At 45.2% G+C, this 12081-nt stretch overlaps 1 protein-coding gene across 1 annotated transcript in view; it reads right to left on the bottom strand.

The window, feature by feature from the left end:
* Nucleotides 1–12081, bottom strand: part of LOC143791853 (uncharacterized) — a 239405-nt gene that overhangs the window by 101903 nt on the left and 125421 nt on the right. Inside the window, exons 10-11 of the mRNA XM_077279269.1 lie at nucleotides 3591–3635; nucleotides 2277–2321 (exon numbers count right to left, since the gene is read on the bottom strand). Of these exons, the coding sequence (XP_077135384.1) occupies nucleotides 2277–2321; nucleotides 3591–3635 (90 nt within the window). The remainder of the gene's footprint in view (nucleotides 1–2276; nucleotides 2322–3590; nucleotides 3636–12081) is intronic.

Here is a 12081-nt window from a genome sequence, read left to right as displayed (position 1 = left end):
TATTTTTTAAACGCACTACAGGATGGTAGTGGGGCAGCCCGTTTCCTTCCCGGCCAGGTTTTCCATGTGGCCCATGGCCACAGATTCTAGTTAAAATCCTGCAGTAAAGGGTTTGGGTGTGTCAGTTTCAGTGTCAGTGTCAGCCTGGTGTTGGCAGGAGTACAGAGCACAAGGCTCTGCAGAGCTCCAACTGTGTGAGGCAACACAGGCAAGTTGAGCCAAACAGCCAAAGCAGCTGAAAGGCCTGGCACCTACAGCGTACACGGCGGTGCAGTCGCCCACGGTATCTGGTCTCAGAAGAGTACAATCTGGAGGATATGGTTCCCATCTGCGATCCAGAAGATATCGTGTACTGTGTAGTGCTGTGAGTTAAACATTAAAGAGATGTTTTGTTTTGAACTTTGCTGGGTCACTGCCTCATAGGGTGCTACCACTGAACTACACTATCTATGTAATATATATACATTTATATATGTGTGTGTCACTGACATCTATATATCTATGTATTCTATGTTTATGCACAGTATCTATTCTATCTATTCTATTCTATCTTGTCACGCTGTGATTATACTGTAGGCGGCACATGAATTGCCGGCTTTTATTCTATCTATCTATCTATCTATCTATCTATCTATCTACTTCTCACAATATTAGAATATCATCAAAAAGTTATTTTATTTCAGTTCTTCAATACAAAAAGTGAAACTCATATTATATAGAATCATTACAAACAGAGTGATCTATTTCAAGTGTTTATTTCTGTTAATGTTGACGATTATGGCTTACAGCCAATGAAAACCCGAAGTCATTATCTGAGTAAATTAGATAATTTACTGAGATAATTAGATAATTAGCTGTTTCAGGTTCAGGTACAGCCGGAGCAGTTTCAGGTTCGGGTACCGCCGGAGCAGATTCAGGTTCGGGTACCACTGGAGCAGTTTCAGTTTCAGGTACTGCCAGAGCGGTTTCAGTTTTGACAACATGGGTAACAGGAACAGGTTCTATTTCAGACAAGAAGGTTCAGGGTACAGAAACAGACAAGATGGTTCAGGGTTCACAATCAGACATGACAGTTCAGGATTCTGGATCAGGTTCAGGCAGGATGATTATAACAATAGGCAATATGTTCAAGTACAGACTAGGTGTGCTCAGGATTCAGGTTTAGGTTCGTGCAGAATTGATTTATCTTTAGGTTCAGGTTCAGATTGGGACAGGTTCAAGAATAGTTTTAGGAACCTGAAAACAACCTAGCGGGAACAAACTTTAACTAAAAACTAAACCAGGTATTGTTCAAGCATCTGTTCCAGCTCCTTAAAAATTTTTTTTCTTTATTGTCCAATAGTTAAAATATCATAGTAGGCACAATCCCTTGTGGATAATAGTATGCACACAGCAGGCACTAATGATCCAGCTACGCGTTTCGATCCTACATGGATACATTGGAATGTATTTTATTAAAAAACTATATACATTTTAATTACTTATTTATATTGTATGTAAAAACTTATGGTTAAGTTGCAATGTATTGTAGCACATAATGATGCAGACGAATAGAGGGTTAAATCACATGTTAACCAAAACCATCCTGATTGGAGGATTGAATGTATAAAAATACCATCAGAAATCAGAAGTATAGCTGTGAAAAAGATCCATGTAGGATCGAAACGCGTAGCTGGATCATTAGTGCCTGCTCTGTGCATACTATTATCCACAAGGGATTGTGCCTACTATGATATTTTAACTATTGGACAATAAAGAAAAAATTTTTTTAAGGAGCTGGAACATTTACTCTTTGTATGTTGTGGATCATGCCTAGTTCTGACGGAGTTCCGAGCACCTGTGGCGGTCGGAGAGCTGGCTAGGGCTTCACGCCCAAATTTTACTTTATTGTTCAAGCATCTCCCTACAGGGGATGATGTATTAAGTACTTTAACATTGGTAAGTAATGCTACGGTGAGCCTTACTCATAACTCCACAAAAATGTTGCTCCAAAATGTCAGCACATAATCTTAATGTTAAAACCCCTCATCCCTGAGCCTGTTTTCACCTTCCTGATCAGGTCAAATTTTACAATGCTGACCAGTGTCACTACATGAGGTAATTTTGCTGGAACGCTTTAACATATTTCAGTGATCCTGAGATTATTTTTTGTGACACACTGAACTTTATGTTAGTGGTCAATTTAGGTCTATATTTTGGGGGGTTTATTTGTGACCAAAATGTGCTACATAGATTAGAAAACAATAAAATGTTTAAAATAATTTCCATAAACTTACTGTCAGTAGGTTTCTCTCTGGGGCTAGCACTGGTTTCTTTGTGACCTAGCATTACAAATGTAAAAAATAAGAAAACAGATTAAAATTACATTTTAAGGAGAGTCCCCATTGTACAAACTGGTGAGAATCAGAGTGGCCATCCTGAATTCGAGGCATCACCAACAGCTTAAATTCTGATAATTGCTCAGTGCCTAGGATACCGACCACCCTGATGGTGGAGTTAGGCTCAAGCTGCAGGTAGCCGATAGGCAACACTCTAATGGCAGTCCCTGGTACAGCGGCAGCTGACCTCAAGGGTCAGGTTTGTAGTCATGGACATGGACTCAAAGTCACTGGCAGGACATTTTTCTGGTACTGGACATTCTGGAACACTGGACAGGGTGAATATTGGTACTGATTGGGCACCACCAGAGTGGGTTCAGGTATCACCAGATTGGTTTAACTTCAGACAATACAGGCAAAAAGGACAGGATCTGGTTCAGACAGAATGGTTCAGGGTACAGAAAATGACAAAATGCTTCAGGGTTCAGGATCCGACAGGATAGTTCAGGAATCTGTCTCAGGTTCAGTCAAAATAAATATAGCAACAGGCAATATGTTCAGGTACATACTAGACGGGTTAAGCGTTCAGGATTAGGTTCAGGCAGAACTGATTCAACAATAGGTTCAGGTTCACACTGGGACAGATTCAGGAATAGGTTTAGGGACCTGACAACAAACTAATGGGAACAAACTAAAGATAAACATTATAGAGAGCATTATTCAAGCATCTCGTTACAGGGGATGATGCCTTAAGTACTAGATACCTCCCAGCTATTGGCTGGTGGTTAATCTAGAGTGCTGCTCTACCACTTTAAGAAGCGAGTAGCGCACACAAAAAGCATACCGACCAGAGACATGCGTGCCATGTGCAGGCCCTGGGAGCAAGGAGCCATGGCTGGACAGGGAGATGCCGCCAAGTGGCCATGGCAGTGAGTATGTCACTGTCCCTGTCGAGAGGAGGGAGACTGACAATGCAGCGATGCCGGCATTGGCATTATTTAATGTTTAGCTCCTTCACACCTGAGCCTGTTTTCACCTTCCTGACCAGACCAAATTTTACAATTCTGAGCAGTGTCACTTTATGAGGTAATAAGTAATAACTCTGGAACGCTTCAACATATCCCTGTGATTCTGAGATTGTTTTTCGTGACACATAGAACATTATGTTATTCTTGAATTTAGGTCGATATTTTGGGGGGTTTATTTGTTACCAAAATGTGCTACATAGATTAGCATACAATAAAATGTTTAAAATAATTTTCATAAACTTATTGTCAGTAGGTTTCTCTTTGGGGCTCTCACTGGTTTCTTTGTGACCTAGCATTAAAAATTTTTAAAAAAAGAAAACAGATTAAAATTACATTTTAAGGAGAGTCTTCATTGTACAAACTGGTGATAATCAGAGTGGCTATCGTGAATTCGAAGGCATCACCCACAGTTTAAATTCTGATAATTGCTCATTGCCTAGGATACCGACCACCTTGCAGTCTCAGAGTGGCAATTACCTAAGTAAGCAGATTGTGATACTAGCAGGTTTTATTCTTTAAAGCCTGCTTATAGCTCATTGTAGTTGGCCACATTACTGGATCCAAATAGCTTTATTCCCCCTGGTCTTCTAACCTGCTGCACAGGCAAAGCTATGTTTGGACCAGTGGTGCAAATATTCTATTGATCCAAGCTGTAGATCTACAGAAATGCGCCACAATCTGAAAGCAGTGCACATCTGAAGAAAAGAAGTTGAGAAAACCTATTAAGGGTATGTTCAAACTGAGCTTTTTTTTGCAGATTTTGTAGCAAAAATTGAACAAAATGTTGTACACTCAAATCACAGACCCATGTGCAGAGCCCCAGGGTCCTGGTCGTTGCAGTAATATCATTCTCCTCTATGGGGGAGTGATGTTACGTTTGGAGGCAAAAGAAGGACAACCAAATCCAGGTATTACATACATGCAACATATTTCATACTCCAGGCCACCAGGGGGAGCTATGCTCCTATTTATCAGTGCACTCTTCACACTTAGGTAAAACTGGTTGCCTGGAGAGGAAGTTAGTTAGTTGCTGGCTGAGCTTTGCTCAGGTAGTTGGTCCCTGACAGGGGTGTGAGCCTGTCAGAGGCTGAGACAGAAGGAAATGAAGCTGTGCCTGCCCTAAGTGCAGCAGTTTCTAAGAACGGACACTAAAGAGAATTGTATTGTAGAGAGGGTGAAGAAGTCATAGCAAAAGGAGTGGATACCAGAAGGAGTTCTGCCCTACACAGGCTGCCTCCTTCTGAGGCGCAGGATCCCGGTAGCCGGAGCAACAGTCCTTTATGCCTTGCTCCAGAGACTGGCAGGACAGCTAATTCCACGTTACTGATCCGCCCCTACGCTCAGGAGGCAAGGTGGCACCCACGAGAGGCTGGGGCATGATAGAGTCCCTGTAAAACGCCTCAAGCCACCGTTCATATAGGTTTGTCCTATCCATCTGGGGGACAGAGAGAGAGAGATATAACACCAATAACATCTACGACATCTGTGAGTACCTTATGAGAGGCTTAGCAGTAAAGTACTACAACACCACGGCACTAGAGGAAGGCTTCTGATTTCTACCTGGATAAGGGAACTCTGGATTTGCTTCCAAACCGGCCGGACTCTGCCTGCCCTGTGGTCTGGTGCTCTGGACTGTGGATGCTGAAGCCTTCAGTAAAGGTAAAGAGACTGCAACCTTGTGTCCTCTTTCTTCACTGTGCCTCTCACCATCCACCATCTACACACTGGGAAGTCCTGGGGATACACTTCACCTGTGGGGAGGTGTTATGACCCCAATGGCGAGGGTCTCAGAGATGTCAGCAAGTCTGCGAAGTACAAAAATCCAGCTCATAGGGCAGTGGTAACTGGGTTGACCATATATCTACTCCTAACGCCAACACTAGAAGTAGCCGGGGAACATGCCTACGTTGGTCGCTAGATGTCTCGCGCCAGCCGGAGGACTAACTACCCCTAGAAGAGGAAAACAAAGACCTCTCTTGCCTCCAGAGAATAGACCCCAAAAGTTGGATACAAGCCCCCCACAAATAATAACGGTGAGGTAAGAGGAAATGACAAACACAGAGATGAACTAGGTTTAGCAAAGAGAGGCCCACTCACTAATAGCAGAATGTAGTAAGATAACTTATATGGTCAACAAAAACCCTAACAAAAATCCACACTGGAGATTCAAGAACCCCCGAACCGTCTAATGGCCCGGGGGGAGAACTCCAGCCTCCCTAGAGCTTCCAGCAAGGATAGGATACAGATTATGTACAAGCTGGACAAAAATGCAAAACAAAAACAATAGCAAAAAGCAAGAAAGCAGACTTAGCTTAATCAAGCAGGAACCAGGATCAGTAGACAAGAGCACTACAGATTAGCTCTGATATCAACGTTGCCAGGCATTGAACTGAAGGTCCAGGGAGCTAATATAGCAACACCCCTGACCTAACGACCCAGGTGAGCATACAAGGGATGATAGACATACCCAGAGTAAAAACACTAGTAGTCACTAGAGGGAGCCAAAAGGTAAATTCACAACAGTACCCCCCCTTAGTGAGGGGTCACCGAACCCTCACCAAGACCACCAGGGCGATCAGGATGAGCGGCGTGAAAGGCGCGAACTAAATCGGCCGCATGCACATCAGAGGCGACCACCCAGGAATTATCCTCCTGACCATAGCCCTTCCACTTGACCAGGTACTGAAGCCTCCGCCTGGAGAGACGAGAATCTAAGATCTTCTCCACCACGTACTCCAACTCGCCCTCAACCAACACCGGAGCAGGAGGCTCAGCAGAAGGAACCACAGGCACAACGTACCGCCGCAACAAGGACCTATGAAATACGTTGTGAATGGCAAACGACACCGGAAGATCCAGGCGAAAGGATACAGGATTAAGGATCTCCAATATCTTGTAAGGACCAATGAATCGAGGCTTAAATTTGGGAGAGGAGACCTTCATAGGAACAAATCGAGAAGACAGCCATACCAAATCCCCAACACGAAGTCGGGGACCCACACCGCGGCGGCGATTGGCAAAACGCTGAGCCTTCTCCTGTGACAACTTCAAGTTGTCCACCACATGATTCCAGATCCGCTGCAACCTATCCACCACAGAATCCACTCCAGGACAGTCAGAAGGCTCCACATGTCCCGAGGAAAAACGAGGATGGAAACCGGAGTTGCAGAAAAATGGCGAAACCAAGGTGGCAGAACTAGCCCGATTATTAAGGGCAAATTCAGCCAACGGCAAAAAGGTCACCCAATCATCCTGATCAGAAGAGACAAAACACCTCAAATACGCCTCCAGAGTCTGATTAGTTCGTTCCGTTTGTCCATTAGTCTGTGGATGAAAAGCGGACGAAAACGACAAATCAATGCCCATCCTACCACAAAAGGATCGCCAGAACCTGGAAACAAACTGGGATCCTCTGTCCGACACAATATTCTCAGGAATGCCGTGCAAACGAACCACGTTCTGGAAGAACACAGGAACCAGATCAGCAGAGGAAGGCAGCTTAGGCAAAGGAACCAGATGGACCATCTTGGAGAAACGATCACATATCACCCAGATGACAGACATGCCTTTAGACACCGGGAGATCCGAAATGAAATCCATAGAGATGTGTGTCCAAGGTCTCTTCGGGACAGGCAAGGGCAAGAGCAACCCGCTGGCACGAGAACAGCAAGGCTTAGCTCGAGCACAAGTACTGCAGGACTGCACAAATGACCGCACATCCCTTGACAAGGAAGGCCACCAAAAGGACCTGGCCACCAGATCTCTGGTGCCAAAAATTCCCGGGTGCCCTGCCAACACAGAGGAATGAACCTCGGAAATGACTCTGCTGGTCCATTTAGCAGGCACAAACAATCTGTCAGGTGGACAAGAGTCAGGCCTACCAGCCTGAAATCTCTGCAACACACGTCGCAGATCTGGAGAAATCGCTGACAAGATAACTCCTTCCTTAAGAATACCCTCAGGTTCAACGACTCCAGGAGCATCAGGCACAAAGCTCCTAGACAGAGCATCGGCCTTCACATTCTTAGAACCTGGTAAATACGAGACCACAAAGTCAAAACGGGAGAAAAACAATGACCAGCGGGCCTGTCTAGGATTCAGGCGTTTAGCAGACTCGAGATACATCAAATTTTTGTGATCAGTCAAGACCACCACCCGATGCTTAGCACCCTCGAGCCAATGACGCCACTCCTCAAATGCCCACTTCATGGCCAATAACTCCCGATTGCCCACATCATAATTTCGCTCTGCCGGCGAAAACTTCCTAGAGAAAAAGGCACAAGGTCTCATAGTAGAGCAACCAGGGCCTCTCTGCGACAAAACGGCCCCTGCCCCAATCTCCGAAGCATCCACCTCAACCTGAAAGGGAAGTGAGACGTCAGGCTGGCACAAAACAGGCGCCGAAGTAAACCGGCGTTTCAACTCCTGGAAAGCCTCCACGGCAGCAGGAGCCCAGTTAGCTACATCAGAGCCTTTCTTGGTCATATCCGTCAGCGGTTTAACAACGCTAGAGAAATTTGCGATAAAACGACGGTAGAAGTTAGCAAAACCCAAGAACTTCTGAAGACTCTTAACTGACGAGGGTTGAGTCCAATCATGAATAGCTCGGACCTTGACTGGATCCATCTCCACAGCAGAAGGGGAAAAAATGAACCCCAAAAAGGGAACCTTCTGTACACCAAAGAGACACTTTGAGGCTTTTACAAACAAAGAATTTTCACGCAAAATCTCAAAAACCATCCTGACCTGCTCCACATGCGAGTCCCAATCATCAGAAAAAAACAGAATATCATCCAGATAAACAATCAAAAATTTATCCAGATACTTCCGGAAAATGTCATGCATGAAGGACTGAAAAACTGAAGGTGCATTAGAGAGCCCAAATGGCATCACCAAGTACTCAAAATGACCTTCGGGCGTATTGAATGCGGTTTTCCATTCATCGCCCTGCCTAATGCGCACAAGGTTGTACGCACCACGAAGGTCTATCTTGGTGAACCACTTGGCACCTTTAATCCGGGCAAACAAATCTGACAACAACGGCAAAGGATACTGAAATTTGACAGTGATCTTATTTAAAAGCCGATAGTCAATACAAGGTCTCAAAGATCCGTCCTTTTTGGCCACAAAAAAGAATCCCGCACCAAGAGGGGAAGAAGAAGGACGGATATGCCCCTTCTCAAGAGACTCCTTGATATATGAACGCATCGCGGTATGTTCAGGTACCGACAGATTAAACAGTCTCCCCTTAGGAAACTTACTGCCAGGGATCAAATCTATTGCACAGTCACATTCCCTATGAGGAGGCAGTGCACTGGACTTAGACTCGCTGAAGACATCCTGATAATCAGACAAATACGCCGGAACTTCCGAAGGCGTAGAAGAAGCAATAGACAAGGGCAGGGAATCTCCATGAATTCCATGGCAGCCCCAACTTGACACTGACATAGCCTTCCAGTCCAAGACTGGATTATGGGTCTGTAACCATGGCAAACCCAAAACAACCAAATCATGCATTTTATGCAGAACAAGAAAACGTATTACCTCCCGATGTTCGGGAGTCGGTTTATTTTTTGCCAATGGCGTAGAATCAATACCCCTAAGAGGGATAGGATTTTCCAATGGCTCAAGAACAAATCCGCAGCGCTTGGCAAATGACAGATCCATAAGGCTCAGGGCAGCACCTGAGTCCACAAACGCCATGACAGGATACGATGACAGTGAGCAAATCAAAGTTACAGATAGAATAAATTTAGGTTGCAAATTACCAATGACGACCGGACTAACAACCTTAGTAAGACGTTTAGAGCATGCTGAGATAACATGTGTAGAATCACCACAGTAGTAACACAAGCCATTCTGGCGTCTATGAATTTTCCGCTCATTTCTAGTCAGGATTCTATCACATTGCATTAATTCAGGTGCCTGTTCAGACAACACCATGAGGGAATTTGCGGTTTTGCGCTCCCGCAACCGCCGGTCGATTTGAATAGCCAGGGCCATAGAATCATTCAGACCTGTGGGAACGGGAAAACCCACCATCACATTCTTAATGGCTTCGGAAAGACCATTTCTAAAATTTGCAGCCAATGCACACTCGTTCCACTGGGTCAGCACGGACCATTTCCGAAATTTTTGGCAATACACTTCAGCCTCGTCCTGGCCCTGAGACATAGCCAGCAAGGCTTTTTCTGCCTGAATCTCAAGATTGGGTTCCTCATAAAGCAAACCGAGCGCCAGAAATAACGCATCAATATCAGCCAATGCCGGATCTCCTGGCGCCAGCGAGAAAGCCCAATCCTGAGGGTCGCCCCGTAAAAAAGAAATAACAATTTTCACTTGCTGAGCGGAGTCTCCAGAGGAACAGGGTCTCAGGGACAAAAACAATTTACAATTATTCCTGAAATTTCTAAACTTAAATCGGTCTCCGGAAAACAGTTCAGGAATCGGTATCTTAGGTTCTGACATAGGATTTCTGGTAACATAATCTTGTATGCCCTGCACACGAGCAGCAAGCTGGTCCACACCTGTAATCAAGGTCTGGACATTCATGTCTGCAGCAATCACAAGCCACTCAGAGGTAAAGGGGAAAAGAAAAAAAAATGAGAGAGAGAAAAAAAAACTCAGAACTTTCTTTCTTATAATCCCGCTTCTGCAATGCATTTAACATTTAATACTGGCCTGGCAAACTGTTATGACCCCAATGGCGAGGGTCTCAGAGATATCAGCAAGTCTGCGAAGTACAAAAATCCAGCTCATAGGGCAGTGGTAACTGGGTTGACCATATATCTACTCCTAACGCCAACACTAGAAGTAGCCGGGGAACATGCCTACGTTGGTCGCTAGATGTCTCGCGCCAGCCGGAGGACTAACTACCCCTAGAAGAGGAAAACAAAGACCTCTCTTGCCTCCAGAGAATAGACCCCAAAAGTTGGATACAAGCCCCCCACAAATAATAACGGTGAGGTAAGAGGAAATGACAAACACAGAGATGAACTAGGTTTAGCAAAGAGAGGCCCACTCACTAATAGCAGAATGTAGTAAGATAACTTATATGGTCAACAAAAACCCTAACAAAAATCCACACTGGAGATTCAAGAACCCCCGAACCGTCTAACGGCCCGGGGGGAGAACTCCAGCCTCCCTAGAGCTTCCAGCAAGGATAGGATACAGATTATGTACAAGCTGGACAAAAATGCAAAACAAAAACAATAGCAAAAAGCAAGAAAGCAGACTTAGCTTAATCAAGCAGGAACCAGGATCAGTAGACAAGAGCACTACAGATTAGCTCTGATATCAACGTTGCCAGGCATTGAACTGAAGGTCCAGGGAGCTAGTATAGCAACACCCCTGACCTAACGACCCAGGTGAGCATACAAGGGATGATAGACATACCCAGAGTAAAAACACTAGTAGTCACTAGAGGGAGCCAAAAGGTAAATTCACAACAGGGAGGTATACCATCTAGCTGCCATAACATCACCCCAGTGGACCCCTTAAACTGGGGTCGGTCACCCTGACCGAATACCACAGGTGGCATCATGAACATTTCTCCTTTAAAGACCTTTCCCTTTTCCACGGATGTCCTTAGGGCCACGGACCAGGTCAGCCACCGTGGCATCCCCACTGCGAACCGAAGTACCTGGCACCGATTACCCCGCTGCCCTGGGGTGTGATCCACATGCGCCACGGACCGGTCTTACCCTGGAGAGAAAGTGGCGATGCAGCTACTTGGTTTTCACTAGAGCTCCTGATGGTGGAGTTAGGCTCAAGCTACAGGTAGCCGCTAGGTAACACTCCAAGGGCTGTCCCCAGTACACCAGCAGCTGACCTCAAGGGTCAGGTTTGCAGTCATGGACATGGACTCAAAGTCACTGGCAGGACAGGATCCTGGTACTGGTTGAGACAGTGCACATTCTGGAATACTGGACAGGGTAAATATTGGTACTGATTGGGTACCACCAGAGTGGGTTCAGGTATCACCAGATTGGTTTCACTTCAGACAATACAGGTTCAAAGAACAGGTTCTGGTTCAGACAGAATGGTTCAGGGTACAGAAAAAGACAAAATGTTTTAGGATTCAGTATCCGACAGGACAGTTCAGGATTCTGGATCAGGTTCAGTCAAGACAAATATAGCAACAGGCAATATGTTCAGGTACATACTAGACGGGTTAAGGGTCCAGGATTAGGTTCAGGCAGAACTGATTATTATTATTATTTATTTATATAGCACCATTAATTCCATGGTGCTGTACATGAGACGGGGCTACATCAAAATACAAATATCACTTACAGTATACAAAACTAACAATGACAGACTGGTACAAAGGGGAGATTCAACAATAGGTTCAGGTTCACACTGGGACAGATTCAGGAATAGGTTTAGGGACCTGACAACAAGCTAATGGGAACAAACTCAAGCTAAACATTAGAGAACATTGTTCAAGCATCTCCTTGCAGGGGATGATGCCTTAAGTACTAGATGCCTCCCAGCTATTGGCTGGGGCATAATCTAGAGTGCTGCCCTACCACTTTAAGAAGCAAGTAGCGCACACAATAAGCATGCTGTCCTGAGACATGTGCGCTGTGTGCAGGCCCTGGGAGCAATGGCAGGACAGGGAGATGCCGCCAAGCGGCTGAGGCAGTGAGTATGTCACTGTCCCTGTCGAGAGGAGGGAGATGGACAATGCAGCAATGCCGGCATTGACATTATTTAATGTTTAGCTCCTTCAC

Source organism: Ranitomeya variabilis, chromosome 1, assembly GCF_051348905.1.
Source record: "Ranitomeya variabilis isolate aRanVar5 chromosome 1, aRanVar5.hap1, whole genome shotgun sequence".
NCBI lineage: Eukaryota > Metazoa > Chordata > Amphibia > Anura > Dendrobatidae > Ranitomeya > Ranitomeya variabilis.
This window is presented reverse-complemented; position numbering and strand designations above follow the sequence as displayed.